We start from the raw sequence: 27,385 nt of genomic DNA on the forward strand, positions 1-27,385 counted from the left end.
GCATTCAAGCATAACCGGTAACGTAATTTTTCAGGATAGGTGTCTACTTGGTCTCATTTTGGGGAGATGTGGGAAAGGTGATATAGTAGAAGAAGTGCTAGTTCTTACTTTGGGTTGGAGTCTGATAACTTCATGTCTCGTTTGAACCACGTCAGCATTCAACAAAGTTTCTTTGGTTATACAGAATCTCACTCTCGTGAGGAGATTTTAGTCTCTTTTGTTAGTGTTTTTGTGGATGGGAAACACTTTGGGCTATATATAATTTTATAAGTGAGGGACTAGAGAGGTGGTTTGTTGTCAATTAAGAGCACCAAATGCTCTTCCAGAGGACCTGCATTCCATTCCCAGAACTCACTTGGCAGCTCACAACCATCTGTAACTCCAGTCCTAGAGGCTCTGATGGTCTCTTCTGGTCTCTGTCAGTAACAAGTACATGCATGGTATATAGACATAAATGAAGGCAAAACACTCATACACATAAATAAATGAATAATTAAAATAAATTCTTTATGTGAGGTCATATTAATATCTTTCATGTGAACTAAAGAGATGAAAATTGCCTATTAAAATGTAGTTATACTTTATAGCTAACACAGTATTATGGTTAGAATTTGACTGTTGATAAAAAAGTTGTTTCAGCTTCTATAAAGTAGGAATAAATTGTAAAGTACAGATTTTGAAGAAACTCTAAAGCAGCCAACCATTACCAGGTCAAAATCTTTAAATGTACTTATTATCTGTCACTGGCTTTCTGTTTATTGCTTTGAGGTTTGGTACCAATTTTTCTAGACACTTGGTATAGAAATAAGAGAAGCAAAACAAGGGCCATCTAATTGTCTAGGTTTTCTTTTGAAACATAGTTCCTGATCCTCCACAACTTGATGAACACGACTACTTACATTTAGGGACTTATTCTCAAGGGTTTATCCTCTGTTTATCTTGGGTTAAAGAACTCATACAAGTTCATTGTTTATAGGGAAATTGTGAAGGGGATTAAGTGTTTGGATTGTACCTAGTAATGATTTTCAGAGTGGAAGGAGGAACCTTCTTATTCTAAAAGTGCTCTTTACAATAGTTCACTGTGACGTCCAAGGTGTTTTCACAGCAGCACTAAGCTGTCTTGTCCTTCTCACTGTTAACTGTGTGGGGAGCAGTGCAGAGCCGGTGGTATGTGCGGATACTCACTTCAGTGTGAGTCGGAGCAGAAGAGCTGCATGCCATTGTAGTCAGGGCACCCTTCCCCACCAGCCACTGGAAGTCGCCCTACTTCACCTGAGAGTGTCCCTGCTGAAGCAGGGTAACCGGCCAGTTCTGCTAACTTTTTCCTCTTAGTAGTCTAACAAAATGGGAAGTACGCATACAGCACTTGTGCTGTAGGCCCAGCTGTGGTGGTTGGAGACAAAGGGGAGACACTTACGTTGTTTCCACTTGAAAGGCTACCTGGAAGACCAGAATTAGTTAGATGTGAGTCTTTAACGGATATTTTCTTTTATTTATTTATTTATTTATTTATTTATTTATTTATTAATTATGTATACAGTGTTCTGTCTGCACATATCCCTGCAGGCCAGAAGAGGGTGCCAGATCTCATTACAGATGGTTGTGAGCCACCATGTGGTTGCTGGGAATTGAACTCAGGACCTTTGGAAGAACAAACAGTGCTCTTAACCTCTGAGCCATCTCTCCAGCCCCTAACGGGTATTTTCTGAAAAGTAAATGCAGTGAGTCTGTCACATTCAAGAGAAAAATGATGGTATTTGCCTCAGTGATATAAACCAAGTGAAAACTATGCTTTTAAAAACCCATAATCAAAATAATAGCTTTGGTGCTCTGAACACTCAGAAGTTTTTGTATATCTCCCTTTTGCTTTTTGCTTTTCTCCATATGTTTTGTCTGGTAAGATTGGTGATGATATCAGTGAATGTAATTTCTGATATTTTCATGAACTGTCTCCACATCTGGAAGATGTGAGACATCTGTATAACTTAGTGAGCTGTTATTTCCTGATAACCAATGCAGCGTGTGGCATTAAAGAGCCATGCATGGATAATCGAGTACAAAGTAGAAAGGTCTTGAAGGAAATATCTTGAAAACTGAGTTGATGTGGTTTTAGGTTTTCCACTGCAGCTAAACTTTAAGAAACAACTACTGGGGCTGGAGAGATGGCTTCAGGGGTTAGGAACACTGACTGTTCTTGTAAAGGACCCAGGTTCAATTCCCAGCACCTATATGGCAGCTCATAACTCTGTAACTTCAGTTGCAGGGGATCTCACATCCTCACACAGACACACATACGGGCAAAACACCAATCCCTGCCCCCGCCCCATAAAAAAAAATTAAAAAAAAAAAGAAGGAAAAAGAAACAGCTACTTGGAAAGAAGTCTATCCACAGCTACTTGAAAGAGCAGAGTTGAGGCTGGGTGTGGCGGCCCATGCTGGCACATCTAGTGTCTGGGGACTAGGAGTAGAGTCAGGAACATGGCAGGTTTGAGGTCAGCCTGGGCTATGAAGGAAGACACTTGTCTTTTTTTTTTTTTTTAAGAAAAGAAACAACTCTTTTTCTTCTTTTACATACCTGTTGGAGCCTAAGTATATTTCATGTTCTTGGACCAAGATAACGTAGTACTAGAAATTAAATGCATAGATAGGTACAACAGAACACTTTGGTTAAGCAGATGTGGGAATCTTGCCAAAAAGAGCACTGTACACAAACTTATCTTTATTTTGGAAAATGCAGAGATTCTTTGCCCTTATAAAGAATATGTCATTTAATTAAAATGTGATGTGTTTTAAGATGAACTAGCAAACATGCACTTGTGTGTTTTCTGGACATGGAAAGCAAGCTCTCATGGGTGGTAAAGCAAGTGCTCTGTCACTGAGCTTGGTCTGTTTTTATTTCTAGTACAATATACATAGATGAGAACACAGAAACGGAGGCTAAAGAGATGGCTCAAAGGCTAATCTTCCAGAGGATCATGGTTCGATTTCCAGCACCAGTGTGGCTGCTTGTCAGGGGTCCAGTGACCTCTTCTGATCTCTTTGGGCCTTGCCTGCTTCTGGTGCATATATCTTCATGCAGGTCAACACCCATACACATAAAATAAAAATAAATACATCTTGACAAAATCCACAGAAACATAGCTTTTGAGAGCTTGAAGAGATCTGGAGACAAAATACAACTGCTGCTCACAGTTGTAGAGGCCTGTGTTTCTCTGCGTAGAGTAGGCTGACTTGAGCAGGTACTCTTTCTGCTTCCCAGTTAGTCTGATAACTGATGATCTCTTATTGTTAAAACTTGCTGACTTGGCTTCAGTCTTTTAAGTGTCACCTTCTGGGTCTTTGGTGTTGGTGGCTTTTGCTTTTGAATTAAAATATTCCTTCTTTGATATCACCAACACTCCTTTTTTCCTAGTAATTTCTGAAATTAATTTTTGCCCGCTCACATCTGACTTTTCTGTATTCCTTACCTTGTATGTGGCATAAACGTTTTCTAGTACCTAAGCTAGAACCCAGTGTTGTCTGACTTGCTGTTACTCTTCACGTACAACCTTCATGGGTTGTCTCTCGGAGCCTTTTTCGGTTTCTGTCGTTACAGCTTGGAATCCGGTACCATTTCTTTCATGAAATAATGAGATAGCAGGCTGATTGAGCTCTTCCTCCAAATGCCGCATACGTCTTTTAGAAAACCTACATAATACTGGTTCTTGTATGCTAAAAAAAATAGTGCTCAGGGTCTGTGCTATTCTTGGGCAATCCTATTTCTGTTCGCCTCAGATAGAACTGGTGACTGACCAAAGAAACCGTTCTACACCAACCAGCTTGGTGAACCAGTGGGTTTAATTGGGGTTACTTAGAAGAGGAGCATGCACCACCCACGAAGTCTCCCTTCCGTAAGTTGTTTGTTTATTTTCACAGAGGAGAAGGGGGCCTTGTGTACCTTCTTAAATGCCTGTACTGTCTCTCCTTCCAGGTAGGAGATGTCTTGTGCAGCCCCACTGATTTCAAGATGGCACTGGCTGGAGAACAGAGTTCCTCAGCATTCTACTCTTTCTCACTCCTTGTGGCCCCCTTTCCACATGTCCCTGAGCCAACATCTAAGATTATTTTCTCTTATTTAGTGGGGAGCGTTGTGCTATTATGCGTGGTAAGAGTCCCTTCTCTTCAGCACTTTGGCTGGTTGTGAGTCTCTGTAGTAATCACTGACCTTACAAAAAGAAGTTTTTCTGACCAAGGCCAACAGCAGTAATAATCCACAGGCATAAACATAAAAGGCAATGTGATGGTATAGTATTCATTTAGCCAAAACCACAGTGGTGACTTCTCCAATAGGCTCTATGACCTCCTCGGCCCTTAGCCTGACTAATAGTTCCTTCCAGTGGAGCAGGCCTTGGAAGGTGGTTGAGTGTACTGTCAGTCAGGACACTATTGCATCAGTGGGCACGTCTTGCATGGCATACTCAGGGTGTTAACGTGAAGGGTACATTGCTGAGTAAGACCATTGGCAACAATTCTTCAGCAGCCTTTGTAGTACCTTTCTGCACTACAAATCATAGCTAGTAGGGACGATGCTTTGAGCTCAGCTTATCTTGATTTCTCCAAGTCCTGCAACCAAAGTTCATTGTTGGTTTTTTACTGTTTTTTTTTTTTGGGGGGGGAGGGGCACCACCCAGCTCCCAAGTAAATCACATACAGAGGCTTAGTCTTACTTATAAATGCCCGGCCTTAGCTTGCCTTAGTTTCTTGCCAGCTTTCCTTAACTTACCGAGTCTATCTTTTGCCTCTGGGCTTTTCCCATTCTCTTACGTCTGTAAATCTTACTCTGTTGCTGGTTGTGTAGCTGTGTGACTGGCCCCTGATGCCCTCTTCCTTCTCTGGCTCCTCCTAGATCTCCTTTTCCCGATTTCTCCCTCTATATATTCTCTCTGCCTGCCAGCCCCACCTATCCTTTCTCCTGCCTTGCTATTGGTCGTTCAGTTCTTTATTAGACCATCAGGTGTTTTAGACAGGCAAAGTAACACAGCTTCACAGAGTTAAACAAATGCAACATAAACAAAAGGAACACACCTTAAAATATTCTACTACAGTTCATGATATCTTCACTAAGAGTCTTACCATCTAGTTTGGCATATAGCCTATAGCACCAGCAGTACCCTTTTTGGTTTGTGTAGCCTCAGTAATCTTCCTAGCCTACTCTCAAAGAGGCAATTCATTCTTGGCACTGGAATTTTCATTCAGTAACCTTATGGCTTCCACAAGTTTTTTTCATTCATACAGGGTACAAATTCATAACCATTGTTTTAACATTTATAGGCATGGGCAGTTGTAGGATTTTTTCCAGTCACCTTGTTGGCTGTTATTGGCACCTGACCCAGCCATAAAACTCAAGAATTTTGCAGTGTCCCTGGCCTGTGTGCCTTATGTGAATTGGTTTTCTCATTCATGCTCTTGTAGTTGCTCTTACATGTTTTCAAGATTCTGTTCTGAATCCGTGTGACATTCAGGGTTAGCTTTATGTAATTGAAGTGAGGCAAGTGCCAGTGGGTCTTCCACAGCAAAAGAGTACTCAAACTAGGAAGAAATCATTGGCAGCAGGGTTCAGTGCAGTATGAAAGATCCCATCACTTCAATGGTTGTTTTCCCAAAAGAGTAGTTTTGGATAGAGCAGCTTCATAGATAACATTACTTATTTGTCTCTGACCCACGGTTATGGATGGATGTGCCTGTGCCTTGTGCATCCCCAACCCCTCATCCTTGTCCTAGTTTGCTTTTCTGTTGCTGAGATAAAACACTGACCAAAAGCAGCTCGGGAGGGAAAGGATTAGTACGTCTTACATAGTCTATCACTGCAGGAACCTGGAGGGAGGAACTTGGAAGAATGTCTCATGCTTGCTGGGTCCCTATGACTTGCTCTGCTATGTGCCTCCTGTAACCTAGGACCTCTGCCCTGGGATGGCACTGCTCACAGTGGGCTGGGCCCTCTGATAGCAATTAGCAATTAAAAAAGTACCCCACAGACATGCCCACAGGCCAGTCTGATATAGGCAGTTCCTTAATTGAAGCTCCCTCCTCCCAGGTGTATCAGGTTGGCTACAGAAGCTGACAGCCCTCCCATTCTCCACCACCCAGGGGCAAGGCAGGGCTAGTTGTAGTGCCCCAGGAGGTGTGCTTCTCCTTGCTGCCCAGGCTCTAAGTAGGCAGTGCTGCTAGCTGCTGCTTCCTCTTTGGCTACACCTGACTGTTGAAAGTGCCCAGGCTGGGAGAGTAGTCTGTACTTCCCAGCCGGGGGATGGGAGGGTGGGTGGGGGGTGAGGGGGGTGTACATAGGATACTCTGGGAGGAATTGCCCACCCCTGGGACAAGTTTAATCTTTCTGTCTGGTCACACTTCTTTATCCTTTATCCCTTCATTAAGGCTTCTCATAGGCTCACAAATACTCAATTTGGTCATTAGCATTTCCCTAGATAGGTCAACACACATGGGGATGAGTGGCCACCATGAGAGGCCTTCTTGATTGCTTTAGCACTTTTAATTTGTCTTTATTTAAAAATGTATTTTATGTGTTTGGGTGTTTTGTCTGCATGTATCACATGTGTGCAGTACCGTCAGAGGCCCGAAGAAGGTGTCACATTCTCTGGGATTAGAGATATAAAAGTTTCCATGTGGGTGCTGGAAATTGAACCTGGGTCCCCTGGAAGAATAACCAGTGCTCTTAACTGCTGAGCTTTTATTCTAGCCCTGTCTTTAGCACCTTTTGAACCTTATTTTTATGCTGGTTTAAGTCACTTAGATGCTCTCCGTGTCCATCTACCTGGTAGAGATCATCTCACTAAGGAGCTCAGCAGACCCTGAACCGGGGATCACAGCTCGGGCCTGGGGCTGTAGTAATGAGTGAGCCCAATCCTAGGAAGACCGTGGTTGGCAGCCACAGCTTCGTGATTTCAAGGATGGCAATGGCTATTTCAAGTGTGGAGGACAGAGTTTCACAAGATCAAGGCCATAATCATCTGTTCCTAAATTATTTTCCTAGCCTCACTTCCTGCTGTGTGTCTGTCTCAGTCAGGGTTACTGTTGCTGTGAAGAAGCACCATGGCCAAAGCTGTTTGAGGAGGAGAGTGTTTATTTGGCTTCCACTTTGACATTGAAGGAAGTCAGGACAGGAACTCAAACTGGGCAGGGACCTGGAGGCAGGAGCTGAAGCAGAGGCCATGGAGGGATGCTGCGTACTGACTTGCTCTCCATGGGTTGCTCAGCCTGCTTTCTTACAGAACACAGGACCACCAGCCCGGGGTAGTCCCACTCACAGTGGGCTGGGGCCTCCCCCATCCATCACAAATTAAGAAAATGCTCCACAGGCTTGCCTACAGCCCAATCTTATGGAGGCTCCCTCTCCAGTGACTCTAGCTTGTGTCAAGTTGACATAAAACTAGTCAGCACAAATATCCTAATCAATCCCAAATTTGAGGTGTCACTGAAGAATTACCAGCCGGCACTGCTGAAGAACACTTTACCCTCCCCCCACTCCGATTCCCATACTGAAATTTGTGAGTGTGTGGTTGTGCTGTGTAATTATTCCCAGTGAGTCATCACAATGCAGTAAAATTGTTGAGATGTTTATCTGCTCTGTAGGGCAGAGATTGTTTTGTTTATTTCAGCCCTTTCAAGCTAGGAAAGTACCTGGAGCATTGTAGATATTTAAATGTTTTCAGTTAACATTCCTATAATTTTCTTGTTTCTTGTTGCCTGATGAGTTTTCCAAAAAATTTTAAGATCATGTTTGAAAAGGTTTTAACAGATTATTTTGTCCATAAGTTTCTATTGTCTTGTAATTATTTTAAGGATAACATTGTATAGAATACCTTCATGTTTAAAAAATTATTTGAGTTATTGGTGTGAGCGTGCGCGAGTGTGCACACACCCACACCTACCCACACCCCCACACTGCCCACACGGAGGTTAGAGAAGACCCTTGAGAACTGGTTCTCTCTTACACTTGCTGAGCCATCCTGCAGGTTCCCCTAGCGTTTGAAGGGAGCTTTGGAAAGTTATGGCTTCTTATGATCTCATTGGCAATTTCTTGGGTCTTATTACTTAATTATTGAAAATTACGTAGTCTAGAGCGTGACAGCACATGCCTTTAATCTTAGCACCTGGAAGGCAGAGGCAGCAGGTTCTGTGTAAGTTTGAGGCCAGCCTGGTCTACATAGCATGTTCCAGGTCAGCCAGAGATACATGGAGAGACCCTGTCTCAAACAACAACAAACAAGTAACCGGTCCCAAACCTAACAACCAAACGAAAAGAAAATTAGGTAGTCTAAAAATGACAAGCGTTTCTTGACAACAGTAAAATGATGACATTTTATGAAATGTATTAAGTTCCTTGACTAAATTTTAAGTTCTCTGTTGAGTAGCTTCTTCAGTTTAAGATATTTGTCCATTGGGGGGATGAGGATGTTTATGAAAAGCTAAAATGTGGAACTGGAGAGATGGCAGCAGTTAAGAGCGCTTGCTGCTCTTGCAGAGGACCTGGGTTCCATTCCCGGCACCCACAACCATCACAGCTCCAGTTCCAGGGGATCTGATGTCCTTTGCTGACCTTGGCACTAAGCCCTTTTGAGGTGCAGCTACGCACATGCTGGCAAAACAAACAGCCTGAGTGGTGGCTTGTACTGCTCAGGGAGACAGGGCAGCAGCTTCTTGTGGCCAGGTAAGTCTTTAAACCATTCATTCTGCAGTAGGAATCCAGTCAGAGCGTTTCTCCTCCTAATTGGTGCTTTACTGTGGTCACAGCCCTTCCCAGGTAGCTTCCATCTGCCTCTGTCTGGGCTCCGTGGCTGGGAAGGAGGAGTCACAGCATGGCACTGGAGCCAGAGCTTCACCAGGCCGTCTGACTGTGCTTGGTCTCTCCATTCTCTCTTCTTTGGTGGAGTCTTTAAAACCAGCTGAGACTTCACTAGTGCTCTTTCCTTTAGGGTTCGCTAGAGTGCTGTTACACTTGGTGGGGATGCAAGCTGGGGTGTCAAGCTGTCGTCATTCAGAGCTCCACTCCCCAACCCCCTTTTTTGAGACAGGGTTTCTCTGTGTAGCCCTGACTATCCTAGATCTTGCTCTGTAGACCAGGCTGGCCTTGAACTCACAGAGATCTGCCTGACTCTGCCTCCCAAGTACTTGGATTAAAGGCATACACTGCTACCACCCTGCTCATTCAAAGATTTTAAACCAAAAGTTTCATCTAAATCCTTGAATGAAACCTTTGGTTTAAAACTTATATTTCCCTTAAATTATTCCATTTAAAGCTTGTAATGAAATATGTCATTGTGATTTTTAAATAAAGTATTCACTTGACCAAATAGGTGTTGAACATCTAGTGTTTTATTTGATTCTTACAATTTCTGTTCTTATTGTTACATAAGCTGTTCTGTGATTGACAATCATCTGCTTTAAAAGATTCTGCAGACATTTGATAATACTGTTTACTTTGGAAAATTGTAGAACTATAATTTTAGGGTTGGAAGGGATCTTTCAAGAGCCTTGAGTGCATGTTCATTTCCTGGGATAGGCTAGTTGTGATTGCTTGATAGCCTAGGAGGGCTCAACACAGTCTTCAGAGTGAAGACTGTCAGAGGTTTGTGGTAGGATTTTGGTGTTTAAGTTCTTAAATGAGTTCAGGCCATTGTTGTGTCCAGGCCCTTTTTGGGATTTTGTAGTGTTGTCCTAAAGAACTGATTGGCAGTGTTTGGAACCTGGTAGAATGAAGTCTTCAGTGTTTCTGTTTACTTGTGTTGTGTTTGCACTTGAGGCTCCAGTCTAAGGTGGTGGTGGAGGAGGTGATGGTGGGGAGACAGGCCAGGCCAATAGCTAGTTCATTTGAGATTAAAGTATCTGGAGGTCCAGGGCCTTTTCTACGTAGCCATGGTAAAATGTAAACTCCCTAGCAAGCATCTTAAGGGTTTGTTTCTTCTTGTAATTTTGCTCATACCTAGATGTAGCTGTATTTCTTGGTAACTTCTAACACGAAACATACTTCCTATAAATAGGAACCAAAGAGCAGGACATGAATGTATGCATCTGTAATACTAGCTCATGGGAAGCTGAGGGAAGATTGCTTTGGACCAATCACAGCCACTTAATTTAGATAAAACATGACCACTTGTTTGGGCAATGTCAGTGACTGACAGACACATAATGCTTTTGATTTTTTCAAAACGGTTTCTTTGTGTAGCCTGGCTGTTGCTTTGTAGACCAGGCTGGTCTCAAACCCAGAGATCGCTTGCCTCTGCTGGGATTAAAGGCCTGTGCCTCCATGCTTGGCTCACTTAGGAAAATCTTGTCTCTTAGCAGAAGTTTTAGCAAGTCTTTGACTCAGCAGGGGAGTGTTTCCGATCTGGCCGAGGTGGAAAATGTCAAAGGCTTTTCAAAGGTCACTGGGGCTTGTGGTAGCATGCGTACTTGTTTTTAATTTTTACATGTCTCCAATATAGTAATGAAAAGCAAAAATTCAGAGAACTTGAATTTTCAGAGTTTCCTGCAGTTAGCACATGGTGTTTAAGTTATAAACTCTTGTGTTCTACTCTGGGATTTGAAAGTTTTTGTTGTTGTTTTGTTTTTGCTTTTTCCTCTTGTAAGCTTTTTAAATTTGTTTTCATTTTTTACCATTTTTTGACTTTTTTAGTATCAGTTTTTCTCATTTTTAAAATGGAGATTATAAAAATACTCTCCTTGTTTTTAAATGAAAGTAATTACTGTAAAGTTCTTAGCACAGTGCCTATTCTAAAAAGTGTTAGCTAAAGGAACCAAAGATTCAAGTGCTGATACATTAGTATCCTGATTATCAAACATTTAGATTCCAGTGTGCTAAAGGACAGTATTGGAACGTAAGAGTTGAGTAGTTCCTAATAAAATCATTTCCCATGCATTGCTTCAGTGATTTTTCAATCCACCTGCCTACCTTCCTCCTTTGCTTATACCTCCTCTTCTCCTTCCTCCCACTGTGTGTGTTTGGGGGGGGGGGGATGAGAGTAAGAATATATGAATATCTGAATAAATGAGTTTTCTGTACAGTGATGTCGATTGTCATAGAACAGAAAATTTAACATTTTACTCTCCGCCCAGTACTCCAGTAATGCATGTGATACACAGTGTATGCTGGAGTATTAAGCAGCTAATGTGAAAGCATTGTCTGCTAAAATGATCATTGTGTTCTGGAGGGTGTTGGTTTTGTTTTACTCTACTTTCTTAGACTGTTTTCTTCTTAAGGGAATCATTGGTCCAAGAGTCACATTTTGGTATAAATCCCCACCTTGCTGTTTATCTCCTAAGACATCTTGGTGTTGAGTAAAGGTGGAAAGTGGTGTAGTGTAATTAATTTAGTATGTGTTGGTCACTAGTGATTGTAGTGTAATTGAAATTCTCACTGCCTGGCTGTGTCTTACCTAGAAACTGAAAATGCTTAACTGAACTGTAGAGACCTTAGTTATTTATCTCATTGTGGTATCATAGACTTAAACTGCTTTCCACTTTCTAAGGAACATTTCTTTCATTTCATTTTGAGTCACATGAGATACATTTTATTTCCCCCATTTTACTGGATAAAAGAACTTAATTTTTTGTGGTTTTATTTTTATGTTTTCTTTCACCGTCAACACAGTGTTTGATTCTTGTTTCATCACACGGGTTTGTTGACTCCTAACTCCCGAGGACCATTAGGGGAAGTGATTGCAGCAATCTAGGCAGGAGTTAGTGCCGTGTGAACAAAGGCTGCTGGTGAAGAGGGAAGGGAATGGCTCTTACATATATTCAGGGGAACTTACAGGACTTGGCTGTTAACTGGGTGTGGTTATAGGGCAGAAAATTGGGTTATGTGGAAGGAGTCATCTCACATGTAGTCTGGCTTACTTATGCTATTGGATAAGTAGACTTTTCCATATAAAAAGTGTCATGAAGGTAATAGTTTACTCTGAGCTTCATTAAATCTTAGGTGCCGGGAGGAAGTCTGAACGGGTAGATCTCCAGTGCAGTTAGATACGTGGAGAAAAGCTTAGCAAAGAGAAGCTATCAGTACATATTTATTAACCATTGGCATGCATGACCGAGTAGAAGCCGAGGAAGTGGATGAGGAAGCTATGAGAGAGTAGACTACGTGAGCAAGAGAAGAGCCGTAGGAAGACATTGGAGAAACGTCCGTCACTAGTCCTCTCCCTCCAGTGGGAGAAAATGAGCGTTCTTGTACAGAGAAGCACAAAAGAACTAGAGGAGGGAGAACTAACGAGAAGACGCTCTGGAGGATGTCGCGTTGCGGAAGCAGGATAAAGAGCGTTTCCCCTGAAGTTTTATGTGATATAGACATATATAACGTAGTGATATCTATTTTTAAAACCATACTAATTTTGGAGGAGGGAAAACCGATATTTTTAAATGTAGTTTTTACTTGTACTTACAGAATGTAATGTGATTAAAATCTCCCAAACTTTGGGTTGACCCTGGTGTCAAGGATTTTTTAAAATGGTAAAGAATGTCTGGTAACTTTGAAATGCATGGACAATTGTGTGGCTCATTGTGAGGGGAGCTCCCCTGTCATCTTTTTTTAGGAGGGCGATTCACACCCTGTTGATGAGCTCACCAAATACATGGTCACACTGTTTATAAGTGTGTCGATCTGTAGAGTTCCAGCTGTCTTTGAAGGACATTGGGTTTGGTTCAGGTTCTGCGAGTGCTGAGTAACAGTTACTTAGAGCATAAGCAGTACAGAAAGCAGCTGAGGCTTTAGATCTGAAGATGAGTGAGATCCTGGTAAGGTCTGAAAATGCTGAAGTTTTGACATGCTGGTGTGAGTGAGGCTGATGGCAGGTGAGGTAGCAGAGTTGGGAAGAGGAGTAAGGTATACCTTTACACTCCTGGACCTGAGCTGAAGTAATCATAGATACGATATGTGATAACAAGGGACAGTATTGGGAACATAAAGAAAAAGGGGAGGAAGCTTCTCTTGAGATGGCTTTTTAATTTTTTTTTTTTTTTTTTTTTTTTTTTTTTTTTTAGTGCTGAGTCTTGAACCCGATCTTGAACAAAACAGGCAAATTCTCTGCAAATGAATTAAATTCTCAGTCTTCTGTGCACCTTTACTGCATTTGTGTGTTTATTTGTCTCTGTGTGTGGGGTTTAGAGAACAACTTCCGGGAGTTGGTTTTCTTCTACTATGTGAGTTCTTGGGATGTGATTCATATCATCAGACTTAGCAGTAAATGGCTTTAGTGAGCCCCCTCTGCAGTCTTTCTGTGCACTTTTAAAGTGAGAGTGGAGTTACCTTAAACTTGAATGACTAGAATTGAGCCTGGTAAAATGTAAAAGAGGAATTACTACTTAAGCCTCGCTCATTGCTAATAAAGAAAGAACTACTTCCCTGTCAAAAGAAGGAAAAGGAGGTGCTCAGAACCACTCTTCAGCTGTCAAAGTAACTAGTACTTTTAACTTAAGACTATGTTGAATTCATGGTAGAAAAATTTGCCACTGTTTTATAAAGTCATTTTTACACAGAAAATATGCAGTTGTATTTTATAGGTTGTTATTAATTGATTTGAGGGGGGCTGGAGATATTGCTCAGTGGTTAAGAGCACTTGTTGCTCTTAGACCAGAGTTTGATTTCCAGCACCCACGTGGCACCTCACACTATCTGTATCGCGGTTCTGTAACTCCAGGTCAGGGACCAGGCACACGCTCAGTGCACTACGTACATGCAGGCAAAGCACTAATGCACTAATGCTCATCAAATAAAAATAACACAAATCGGGCCTGGAGAGATGGCTCAGAGGTTAAGAGCACTGACTGCTCTTCCAGAGGTCCTGAGTTCAATTCCCAGCACCCACATGGTGGCTCACAACCATCTGTAATGAGATCTGGTACCCTCTTCTGTATACATAATAAATAAATCTTTAAAAAAAAATAACACAAATCATTAAAACAGGAATTGATGTGAAAAACTTTGCATGATTAAGATCTGCTCAGAATAGTTTTAATATTATGACTGTTATTTTTCTCTTCTTTCTTGTCACAAAGCTGTAATCAAGTTGTCGGTTAGAGTTGCAATCATTTCAGAGCCCACCACAGTGAAAATTTTTGTTGTTGTTGGCAGGATTATCTATTCAAAGGGAAGCTCATTAGGGAAAGCCAGAGTGTCCGGAAGGAAAGGCAGTTGTCGGGCTAGAGCAGGAGTTCCGGGGACCGGGGACCGGGGACCGGGGCTAACCAGCCCTTTTGACAACAACTTGCACATGTGTTAGCTGTGAAATGTCACTCAAGAGAATGGACGTAGACTGACCTCATATTTTCACTTCAGGATTTGTTGGCAACTGCTGTTATAAGATCCTGTCTTATAAATTAGGCATTGGGATATGGAAACAGCTTGCAACAGTGTTTCTGGCAACTTTGAATGTCTGAATAGCTTCCATTACTAAGGCAAATGTAATGTAATGTCTTGTAGTTATGTATTGGAGTGATGTTGATAGTGATTTATGTAGTTAAAATTCAATGTGTGTGTGTGAGAGAGAGAGAGAGAGAGAGACAGAGAGAGAGAGACAGACATAGAGACAGTGCTGGCGATGGAACCCAAGGCATCACACATAATAGGCAAGTGCTCCAGCACAGAGCTGTAGCCTGCTCCCCTTACCCTCCCGAGCCTCTTACTCTGACTGCTGGACATTGACTCTAGGAGTGTGTGCATATTAGACGAGTACTCTACAACTGAACTACATATGCCACCACTCAGCCCCATTTTCTTTCCCGTACAGAGTCTTACTGTGTAGCCCAGAATGACTTTAAACTCATTGTAGCCCGAGGTGGCTCAAACTAATGGTGATCCTTCTGCCTCAGCTTCAAGAGTGCTGGGATTACAGGTGCAAACCAACCATGCCTGGGGCTTATGTTACTTGAGACAGTCATTTGTTTAGTCCAGATGGCCTCAAACTCAGGATCCTCCTGCCTCCACTCCTTGATTATTGGAATTACAAATGTGCTTCACCATGGCCAGCTGGCTACCACATTCTTTTTTTTGTGGGTTTGTTTTGGTTTGAGGCAGGGTCTCTCTACATAGCTGGGCTGCCCTGGAACTCACTATGTAGACCAGGCTGGCCTTGAACTCACAGAGATTGGTATGCCTCTGCCTCTGCCTCTGAGTGTTGAGATTAAAGGCCTGTACTACTATGCCCAGCTTTAACTACCACATTCTAATCTAGACTTTTTTTTTTTTTTTAAGTTCGGGTTGATTCTATGAGGTAACTTTTACTGATGAAATGTTTGGTTCTGTTTTGAATACTAAGGAATAACTTTTGGTTGATGCACATTATAATCACAAGAGTTCCAACAGACTAATTTTGAGTAGCACATCCTGATCTCTAGAATTAAAAATAAAATCTGCTTGAAGGCATAGAACTCAGTGGTAAAACACTGGCCTAGTGTGTGAGGTCCTGGGTTCAAGTCCCACTGCCACACACACAGAAGTAATCCATTGTGGTTGAGTTTGTGGAACAACAACAATAAAATGTGCTTTCACTCCCCATGTGCAAGTTTAATAAAGGTTTAATATAACCTTTTGGTTATATTAAAATATTTTGAATGTGCCTTAATTTTCTTATTTTTAAAATGTATTTAATTATATTTTAAGCTCATAAGACTTAAGTTTAAATGGAGACAATATTTCCTTTAAATAAAAATTGATTTAGAACGATACATTCTAACTCATTCTGTTAAGGAAGAAATTTAGGTAATTGCTCCTGTAATCCAAATGAATACATGCAAACTCTTTGTGCTGTATACTGCCCAGTGTGACTTGAAGTTAAGGGAGAGTGCCGGTATCTAAAAATGTTGATTTAGATGGCTTTCACAAATACTAACCTGAGCTGGGTGTGATGGCACACGCCTTTAATCCCAGCACTTGGGAGGCAAAGACAGGTGCATCTCTGAGTTCGAGGCCAGCCTGGTCTACAGACAGCCAGGGCTACACAGAGAAACCCTGTCTTGAAAACAAACAAAAAACCTTGGTCTTTATATTATAAATCAAAATGGAGCTCTGCTGTCTGTGTCAGTACTAAATATATGAAGCTGGGTACTTGAAAAAGAGAAGAGGTTTGCTGAGCTCACAGTGTGGTAGACGTCCAGCCTCTGGGGAGGGCACCGTTGTGATGGAACAGATGTGGAGAGGGCACCTGGCAAGGCAGGGAGGGAGTACAGCAGGTGCAGGCTGCCCGCTTGCCAACAGCCTGCCCCGGGAGCATCCTTTCTGAGGGACTCGCCTCTAGCAGCCTTCCTCGCTTTCTCCATCCCATGATTGTTGAAGGTTCTGCAGCACTCAGTGTCACCACACTGAAGATAGACATTTGGGGAGACACTCAGACTATATCCAAACTGGCAATGTAGATATCCCATGCCTGTGATACCCAATTTGAATGGATTAGTCATTTAAAAACGAAATCATTCATAATTATTGTACTTTAGACTTAGATTTGTAAAAAATGGATATAATTTACCCAGAGAAATGTGCATGTTAAAATAAAATGTGAATCTAGCAAAAAAAATCTTAGCAAGGTGCTGTCAGACTTTGATATTTGTGCCCTGTACGAAATACTTCATAACAATATTGAAATGTAAGATCTTCATGTTCCAGATTTGTTTCTGTGGAGAAATGATTTTCTATTATAATTTTACAGATGAAACAGGAGAAACCTGTACAGTTTCTTTAGTTTATTTCCATGGAAGGAAGGACAGTGAAGCCACAAGACTCCATCTAGATGCTGGACTGGTGTAGGAAGCTCAGTGGGTAGAGTGATTGCCTAGCATTCATGAAACCCTGGGTTCCATCTTCCAACATGGCACATACCTATAATTCCTATAATCCCAACATTTTGGAGGTGAAGGCAGGCATATCAGAAGTTCAAGCCTAACCTGGGCTATACAAAACCTTGTTTCAAAAAGGAATTTTAGAAAGACTTGGAAGGTAGGGATGGATGGTCAGTAGTATAATGCAGAAGTGCATCCATATCTAGTGCTTGAGTCCTTCACAGCTGAAGCAAGTTACAGAAGGGATGTGTGCAGTTAAAGGCAACAGGACACCCTTGCATACATTTGCGAATGAGATAAAATTCTGCCTGGGGGTCTCTTTGCTTTGTGTTTGCAGTTTGTCCATGGCCTTAGGTGTCCTCTTTTTCTCCCTCCCTCCCTCCCACCCTGGAACTGAGGACTAACTCAGGGCAAGCACTTTAGCACTGAGCTAAATCCCCAACCCCAGTCTTTTTGAGGCAGGGTCTCTCACTGGCCTGGCACTTTCCAAGTAAGCTAGGGTAGCTAGCCATCAAACCTCAAGAGTCCATCTGTCTCTGCCTCTCTGCCACCAGGACTCCAGTGCATACCACCACAAGCAGATTTTTAAATGTTGAGACAGGGTCCCACTGTATCCCTGGTGTCCTAGAACTAACTATAAACCAGGCTGGTCTCGAACTCAGAGATCCACCTGACACTGCCTCCAAGTGCTGGGATTAAAGGTGTGCATCACCCTATAGCGACAGCCAGCTGTTTTACATGGATTATGTAGATTGAACTCAGATCCTTATATTTGTAAGGCAAGCATGTTAACTACTAAGGACTTTCTTCTTCCTTTTGATTAGAATTTTTCTTTAAATGATAGACATGTTGGTACAAGTATTTAAGCCCCCTCCAAAAAAGAAAAAGAAAACCACAACACAACAAAAAAAGAAAGTAAAAAAATTGTTATTTTTCAATGACTACTTTTATGCTTGCTTATAGGTACCAGTAGTAATTTTAATCTGAAGTCTAATGATTGCTATCCACCCATGACAGCTGTGTAAATTTTAGTATAAACGCAAACATGGTGGCCTGATAATCCTAAGAAATAGCAGATTTTCATCAACTGTTTATTGTTATGCTAGCATTGCAAAATGATGGTGGTGGTTCAGTGAAATGCAAGTTTCATAGCTAGTTTTTTTGAGTTGTTAAAATAAAGCTGCCATTATAGTGGACATTTAAAAATGAAATCATTCAAATATTTGTATTTTCCTTGTATTTATGATTTGCCAAACAGTCAAATACTGTTTTTGATCCGTTTTTACTTTGGTGAGTACATGTTTAGCTCTGTGGTACATTTACATCTGTTCTCCTGTAGCTCTACATGAGTTAATAATCTCAAATAAAATTAAATAATCTTCTTATTCTGCTAGAGAAGAAAAAACTGGATCACTTACCAGTAACTGGAGTTCTCCTATTGGGTAATCTCCACAGATCCACATTCTGTGAAGCTCTTGTGAATGCCTCGAGGACCAAGGGACCGTTGCAATCCCATCTGGGGAAGGTAAGTGAGTGCCTGCAGCATGTCTCTAGTCTCTAAGCCCGCCCCAGCTTTCTTCCGTATGTATGCGTCTGTGCTGCATGCCCTCAGTTCCCGTGGATGCGCTTCACGAGGACCTCGAGATGGACAGAAGGAAGGGGTGGATCTGTGAGGGAAAAGACCCAATAGGATAGCTCAAGTTACAGGTAAGTAATCCGGTTTTCACAAACTTGAGATTTTTGTCTCTCAAATTTCTTCTCTTTAAGAGATTAATAGAAAAGAAGTTGTTTTTGTATGTTATGAAAGCTATTATGGATAATATGGCAAACTATTAATAGGTATATGCATAAGTATGGCAGTGGTTCCAAAGTGTTATTTATGTAACTTTCTAAAAAGTGTATATTTTAGGTAAATAGTGTAATCTAAAGTAATATAGGAAAGCTACATATTAAATTCTTTCATGAATTCATTTTTAGTATTGCTTTTAGTGAAATACTTGAACTGTATACTTTTACACAAATAATTTGGTCAAATTGTTTTGGCACAGTCTTTCTGGACAGTAAGAATAGATTGTTTGTTTGTTTGAGATAGGTGCTCACTGTGTAGACTAGGCAGACTTTGATCTCACAGATACCTACCTCTCTGTGTCTCTCAGGTGCTGAGATTAAAAGTTCGTGCCCCCATGACTGACATTAAGTTGTAATCACCTAGCACTTACCCTTTTTTCTTTCTTGCCTTTGTATACACCAAGCAGACTCTGAACCACTGAGCTACATCTCCAGTCTGACCAGCACTTTTAAAAAAGAAGTTTTTAAACTTTATTATTTGTTGTTGAAACTGACTCTCGGATAGACCAGGCTGGCTTCAAACTTCCTGGGTAGCTGAAGCTAACCTTGAACTCCTGATCCTTCTGCTTCCACCTTTGGAGTGTGAGGATAGCAGAGGTGTACCACCATGCCTGGCTGACCAGCACATATTAAATGACAAAGTTTTCATTGAGTCTTTTGATTTCATTCAAGGTGCATCTGAAGCACGATCTTGGGAATGCTGCAGTTACATTTTCATGTCCTTGTCTGTAATTAAGACCTCTGTCTGTCTACACACGTGTGTGCGTGCATGCACGCGCGTGCGCGTACGCATACGCATGCATGCACGCACACACAGACAGACCTACAGACAGACAGAGACACATACACACACAGCTTTAGGCCAACTTAACAAGGATGGCTTGATAACAAGCGCAACGCACACGCACACGCACATACTTCAACCTGAGGCATGCCAGGGAAGTCATCTACAGTTATTTTTGGTCTCTTTTGTTTTGCACTATTCTCTAAGGGCATTTTTAGAGTCTGAGTAATATGTTGCATGAATTCCTAAATTGTCTTATAATAAAAATCCGGAGCCAGATATTGGGGTAAATGCTGAAAGATCAGAGAGACAAAGGAACAAGCCACTAGAGAAACTTCTCACTACTACCGAGTCCTCAGGCTGAGTAGAAAACGAGATCCTATCTCCACAAATTCTCAGACTGCAAGCCTCTGAGTCCTCAACCGAAAAGGCTCTAGTTCCTGTCTCCTTATATGCCTTTCTCCACCCAGTCATTTCACTTCCTTCCTAGTGCTGGGATTAATGGCCTGTGTGCTTCCCAAATACTGGTAGCAAAGGCATGAGATCTCAAGTGCTGGGATTAAAGGTGTGTGACTCCCAAGTACTGGGATTAAAGGTGTATGCCACCACTGCCTGGCCTCTGTGTTTAATCTAGTGGCTGGCTCTGTCCTCTGATCCTCAGGCAAGCTTTAGTTGATACACAATATATCACCACAGTAATATACTTCTATAGCTGTTTTATAAATTTTCATTTATTTCTGCGTATTTAAAGGCCTGTCCTAATTCCATTTCATTCTTTTCATGTAGTCTTAATTTCTTCAATTGGAAACTTTGCTCATTGCTCTCATTTGGATAGTTTGAAGGTTTTGGCCAGTACTGTTCCAGTTCTCTTGGGATGACTTCCCCATTTTTCCTTCTGTACTTGAAAGCTGAAACGCTTCGCCCCTTACCAGTCTTTATTGGCCAGCGTCTTCACACTTGTCTGTCGCACATGCGGGCCTTCTCTGTCAGTCATTCCTCAACAGTTAATATACCTTGACATTTAGAGACCTGCTCTCTCATTGGGTCTTGGGGCACATTGATTAGGTTAGGATGACCAGCATGCCTCAGGGATCTTTCGGTCTGTCTTCCCAGTAGTAGGCTGACAAGTGTGAGCCTTTCTGCCTGGCTTTTTGTGTGGGTGTCAGGTATCGAACTCCAGGCCTCATGCTTTCGTGGCAAGCACTTTATCAGCTGAGCTCTCCCCCCAGTCCCTGATAGCATCTAGTTTACCTGTGTTTTCTCTGTGGCAGTGTGGAAATTTGGTGATACTGTCTTTAATTCTTGGAATGTGTTTAGTGAAGGACCAGGAGCATGTAGTAGACACTCCAATCAATAGCTGATGTTAGACTGTAGATTGAGCTGAATCATTTCTGTGGTTGCAGTTACCTGTATCACACTGTTTAGCCCTTATCACATGTTAACTCTTGGCTGTTAACTATTATGTGTCTGTGTAGCCTGAGCTGACCTTGAAACCACAAAATTCCTGCTTCCGCTTCCTAAATGCTAGGATTACAGCTGGGCTGCCACATGCAACACCTTTTTAAGTATTTACAGCTTTGTTGAATGCTTTTTGAGATCAAGGGTAAGATTTTACCATCATCTCATGTGATTCCTAAAATCAGTAATTAATACAGAAATACCCACTGCAAAAACGAGTTTTCTACATAAATGTATTGTGGCGGACCAGCCCCCACACTTATTTACCCCAGGAGCTCTTGAGGGTTGAAGGATAAGAAACATAGTTAGAAATAGAGAGTGGAGAGAAAATGCAGGATATCCTCGAGTGGGCCTGGATCCTTATCCACCGGCTCAGAACTTTATTCCAAAGGTCTGTTTATAACAATGCCAAGGGGTGGAGCAAAAGACCTCCCCCTTGCTAGTTACAGTCACCTGGCACCAGGCCCGTGGTCTAATCAACCTCTTATGCAGTCCTGCTGGGTACAGCCACAGTGTATGAATGTATTTACCAGTTTTTTTTGTGTATGAAACGTTTGTTTATTGGCCATATAAGTCCTGTGTGAAATATATCTTTCTCTGGAAAACACTTTTTTTTTCCCCTTTAAAAACTGGTACACTGAAATTCTATCCAGTATAATATTAACTTCTATGGCACATTAAAAAAGAGAATGTGGGCCGGGCAGTGGTGGCACACACCTTTAATCCTAGCACTTGGGAGGCAGAGGCAGGTGGATCTCTGAGTTTAAGGCCAGCCTGGTCTACAAAGCGAGTTCCAAGACAGCTAGGACTGTTACACAGAGAAACCCTATCTCAAAAACCAAAACACACACACACAGAAAGAAAGGAAGGAAGGAAGGATGAATGAGTGAATGAATGAATGAATGAGTGAATGAATGAATGAATGTGGCTTCCTGTCATGGCATCATTGAATAGCAGTAGGCCATGATTCTGCACTACTTCATGGCTGGGTCTCAACAAGACCACAAAGGTGATGACGAACTTTAGCAAGTTGAGGCCCAGATGGCATGATAGACACCTCATCAAACAGACTAAATTCGTGTGGGCCATGGTTCCGGAATATGAGCAGCCTCTATGAGGTGCGCACCAAGGAGCTACTAAAGATGTCCAAGGATACGTGAGCACACAAGTCGGATGGACATGCACACTGGTGCCCTGAGGAAACAGGAGGAACTCAGGAACTGCTGGCAGCCAAGAGGAAAGATGCTGCTAAGAAGGACCCGTCACACTTTGTCCCCTCCCTCAAAACAGTTACGCTACAAAAGAGAGGGGGAAAGGGGCCAGGCATGGTGGCACACCTTTAACCCCAGCACTGTGGAGGAAGAGGCAGGTGGATCTTTGAGTTTGAGGCCAGCCTGGTCTACATGGCAATTTCCAGGCTAGCTAGGGCTATACAATGAGATCCTGTCTCAAAATAAGAAAAACAGAATGTGTAATTTTGAGAATATTTATTATAATACTTTCACTGTAAGACTGAACTAAGTTACAGAGGCAGTATACTTCATTTCTGAGGTTTACATGTCTTAGAGGAATATTGCTTGATTTGCTGAAATGCTTACTTTTTAAGAATACCAGTTTGCCGGGCGGTGGTGGCGCATGCCTTTAATCCCAGCACTCGGGAGGCAGAGCCAGGCGGATCTCTGTGAGTTCGAGGCCAGCCTGGTCTCCAAAGCGAGTTCCAGGAAAAGGCGCAAAGCTACACAGAGAAACCCTGTCTCCAAAAACAAAAAAACAAACAAACAAACAAACAAACAAACAAAAAAGAATACCAGTTCAATTAAGAAGTAAATGAGGGCTGGAGAGATGGCTCAGAGGTTAAGAGCACTGGCTGTTCTTCCAGAGGTCCTGAGTTCAACTCAGCAACCACATGGTGGCTCACAACCATCTGTAATAAGATCTAGTGCCGCCTTCTGGCATGCAGACAGAACACCATATACATAATAAATAAGTTTAAAAAAAAAAGTAAATGAAATTTCATTTTGAGGACACTAAAGGATGAAATGTTCTTTGGCAGATTTGAGTGTCTCCTTTAAATGATCATGAGAGAACCAGTTCAGATTCAATTATTAGACGAGACAAGATGAAGAACAGTTAGTCAGATGACCTGATTATGATTTTGAATTTGCTGCAACACATCTGTGTAAAATCCTGTTGAATCTCAGTGTGACATGGTAAAAGCATAGTGATTATACCGACAGCGTCTTTCTTATAAGACATGTCAAAATACTTGAATGTGAGGCATTTTAAGTTCAAGGGATAGGTTCAGAAAAAAAGCAGATACTGGGTAGGATATATGGAAGGGCCAGGGAGGGGCAGGAAGAGCAGAGAAAGAACAGGTGTTAATTTGAATCCCGATTTAAACAGTGGGAAGTTCACTTTACTTTCAACACGTGTCTGGCTTTGAATTTAAAAAGAAACTTGAGAAGAAAATATTTTAATAAGAATCTTATGCTACAAGCTTCTCTAATCTTTTTTTTTTTTTTTAAAGATTTATTTATTTATTATATTTACAGAAGAGGGTGCCAGATCTCATTACAGATGGTTGTGAGCCACCATGTGGGTGCTGGGAATTGAACTCAGGACCTCTGGAAGAGCAGTCGGTGCTCTTAACCTCTGAGCCATCTCTCCAGGCCCCGCTTCTCTAATCTTGAAATGGGATAATAGAACATATTCTCTGCATGCCTTGATGCAGGCACACACAGTGAGACATGTGGCTGGAAAGTCAGGGAGCCGCTTAACAAGTGACACTTTTGTTGCTGTTAAGAAGAGCATTATAATGGAGACCTTTTCAAAGGATGTTTTTACTTCAGCATTTATTAAAATATACCAACTCACTTTTTTTTAAAGTTAATATTGCAGCATACGTTATGTAAGAAACAATTAATACAATCAGCATGTAAAGAATTGGAATCTCGAGACTGATGACAGGAGTATAAAATACCTACATAAATAAGCAAGTTAGACACAGATGAAGAGAGAAGTTGTACATTTCAGCTCTCCAAACAGCACGGGGAGGTAGAGGTAAAATGTGCCAAAGGAAAGCTAAGGTACTGTGGAGGGAAGAGACACTCCAACTCGTACCTCATGGACTCTATGAAGAAAGAGTGGAAACGATGGAAAGGCAGTATTGAAAATTTGCTGACAATTTCAAGAAGTAAAAAGAATAGTGTGGGAAGTTGAGTCAGGATGATAGTGTGAATCTCAAGATTTTTAGACCAGCATGGGCAACATAGAGTGAAAAAAGAAAAAAATGTAGAAAATATAAAATACTTGTGAAATGATATACCAGATCCATATCAAAACTTGAAGACCGCAAGAAAAATAGTATTTGGAGGTAAAGTTATACCTGTAAATACATGAATTAAAATATTGAAAATAAACAAGATAGCTATTCAACTAAAAAAACCCAAAAAAACTCATACAATAAAAAGGAAGGAGAGGAAGTAATAGGAGAATAGTTTGATGAAGTAGGGGATTATCAGCAAGAATAAAAATAGCCTCATGATCCATCAGATTCTGGAAATAGTCAAGAAACACCGATAAGACACTACTAGTAAGATTTAAAAAGAATATCACTACACGTGTAACGGGCTTTATGTATAAGAAATTGCTACTAAATTACATGTATATACATTTTTATTTAATTTTAATCTATTTTTTTTTTCACCATGTGGACCAGGCTAGTCTCAGGCTCACAGAACTCTACCTGCCACACACCTGGCTTTTTTTATTTTTTTAATTTTGTGTGTATGCGCCGGGTGGTGGTGGCGCACACCTTTAATGCCAGCACCCGGGAGGCAGAGGCAGGCGGATCTCTGTGAGTTCGAGGCCAGCCTGGACTACAGAGTGAGTTCCAGGAAAGGTGCAAAGCTACACAGAGAAACCCTGTCTCGGGGGAAAAAAAATTGTGTGTATAGATATTTCCCATGCATGCCTGCATGCATGTTTATTCGACATGTGTGGAAGTGCCTTTGTAGGCCAGAAGAGTTCATAGGATCCCACAGAACTGGTTACAGATGCTTGTCAGTTGCTGTGTGTGTGCGGGGAATTGGACCCAAGTTCTCTGAAAAAGTAGTCAGTGCTCTTAACAACTGAGCCATCTCTGAAGCCCTTAATTTTTTTTGATTGTTTTGAAGATCAACATTCAAAGCAATGAGTTTTATTTTTGCATTTTCATACCTGTGTATCGTTATTTATTTGGTTTTTAGAGACTGGGTCTCCTCCATAGCCCAGACGCTGGTATGGAACTTGTTGTATATCCGAGGCTGGCCCCTCAGATTTGCAACTGTCTTTCCGCTGGAGCCCTCTGAGTGCCGAGGTTGTTAGTTTCTTTGTTTCTCGTTTTGTGTTTATTCAGTAAGTCCTAGGGAAGAGAAGAGTCACCATATTACAAGATGGTTAGAAAACAGGAAAGTAAGTGCCTGGGGATGGCAGAAATCAACTAAGAAATAGCATTTCAGTGGGGGGTTTGCCACAGCCCATGGGAGCCTAGGCCTTTAAAGTTGATGAAGGGAGAAAGGCCAGGACAAGAACAGGCAGGTGCTTCCTGTCGCTCCTGCTCTCACAGATTCAGGGTTCTCTCAGCTTTCACTTCCAGCAGTACACATGGAGTTACATTCATCTGTCTCTAGTCAAACAGTCATGTGCGCACTTTGACGTAAGTTTCTTGAATTTGCATAAAAGTTCCTGAATGACTTGAATTTGCATTTCCTTTCCTGCTCTCCAGAGCCTACTCTCTATGTGGAAGGCCCCCAATTCTTAACTCTGTAAGGATTACAGATGGGTAGGCTGTACCCACTCAAACACAGCAGTGCCATGCCATGGTTGGCAAGAGGTACATAAGAAAGGGTCTTAGCTGCAAGTGGTGGCAACCCCTGCAGTCTCTTCGGAGGTAGAAGGTCACCCTTCCCTGAATGGGAAGTTTGCAGCTATCCTGGGTTGACCCTGTCTCAAACAACAATAACAAACAAGCAGAAATGAAGGTCTTGCTGGGCATGGTAACCCATCCCTGTAATTCTGAGTGCTTCCTTTGTAGACATGGGCCACTACACCCAGACTGCGCATACATTTTAAATTGAAGGTGAATTCATATTGAAGGACAAGTCTTTACAAAGTAGACTTTACATTGAAAAAGACAAAGAAATTGAAAACCTTTCAATCAGTAGAAGCTGTCGTGCATTTCCCCAAGAGAAAGGTTTAAAAACAAGATACCTTTCACATACGACACTGTTTGACAAGTTCAACTGGTCAACCCCGTGGGTTTTAGTGTCTTTAAGCCATTTTGTCATGATGTCATTTCCATAAGCCACACAGCCAGAAGGCCAGTCTGCTTTCTGTTTGTAGATGGCTCGCCTTGTCTAGACAGTTCGTGCAGTCACACTACTTGTTGGCTGTTCCTAACATATGGGCCATCTATGTTGTACATGTCAGTACACATGACTCCTCTTTCTTGTTGCGGGGAAAGGTCTTGCTGTGTTTTAGTGGGCTAGCCTGGAGCCTGCAGCCATCCTGCCTCAGCCTTTTGAATCATGGACTCAAGCTTATACCCAGCCATTTTGGTTACTTTTTCCCCCCACCAAATAATACTATCAGTTATATGTGGATAGCACCATATATTGTTTATTCATCAGTTGACAGATACTTGGGTTGTTTTTACTTCATGCCTATTGTAAATAGTCGTGCTAGGAACATTGTATGCAGTTTTGTTTGAGGGGGTTATGTAATGTGTGTGTGTGTGCGCGCGCGCGCGCACGCGCGCGTGTGCGTGTGCGTGTGCGTGTGCGTGTGTGTGTGTGTGTGTGTGTGTGTGTGTGGTAGAGAGAGAGAGAGAGAGAGAGAGAGAGAGAGAGAGAGAGTCAGTCAGTCTCATGTTGCCCAGACTGGTCTGCAACTCCTTACCCTCCTGCCCCCACCTCCTTAGCACTGAAACCCCAGGCATGTGTTACCACACCTGGCTTTGGGGTTTTATTCTGTTTGTGTTACTGGAGATCAAACCTAGGACCTTGTGTTTGCTAAGTAAGCACTCTATCAGGGAGTGACATCTCAGACCTTGTATGTTAGCTTTTGAATGTTTACATGGAACGGAATTTCTAGGCTGCGTTAAGAGCTCCAGCTTTAACCTTTTGTGGAGCTGCTTACCTGTTTTCCAAAGCAGCAACTCCATTTTGCTCCCTACCAATAATGTGTGAGAGCTAGTTTGTGTGAAGTAGTACTGGAAAGAATGGGGCTGTTGTTGTTAGCAAAGCAGAGTTGGAATTTATTATACATTTCAAACATACGTTTTACAAACGTTAATAGAGAGGGGTGCTGAGGAAGAAAGTGAGACACAGTGCAAACATGGGCATGGGCCTCCTGAGAAGGAGTGTGTGTGCCTTGTTGGCTTTACCCTGGTCACATGTTATTCTGGTGGGCTCTGAAGCTCTTATCTTTAAAGGA

General features: G+C 41.9%; 1 protein-coding gene across 4 annotated transcripts in view; it reads left to right on the plus strand.

Annotated features, from left to right (window-relative positions):
* Yaf2 (YY1 associated factor 2) overlaps positions 1 to 27,385 on the plus strand; it is a 67,459-nt gene that overhangs the window by 4,252 nt on the left and 35,822 nt on the right. The window contains exon 3 of one of the 4 annotated variants that reach the window (XM_059247533.1): positions 18,277 to 18,324. The exons of 1 other annotated variant lie outside the window; for it this stretch is intronic. In XM_059247533.1, coding sequence (XP_059103516.1) covers positions 18,277 to 18,324 — 48 coding nt within the window. Of the gene's footprint in view, positions 1 to 18,215; positions 18,347 to 27,385 lie in introns of all 4 variants that reach the window. 2 more of the 4 variants (XM_059247531.1, XM_059247532.1) reach the window with 2 other exon arrangements.

This window comes from Peromyscus eremicus, chromosome 20, assembly GCF_949786415.1.
Source record: "Peromyscus eremicus chromosome 20, PerEre_H2_v1, whole genome shotgun sequence".
Classification (NCBI taxonomy): Eukaryota; Metazoa; Chordata; class Mammalia; order Rodentia; family Cricetidae; genus Peromyscus; species Peromyscus eremicus.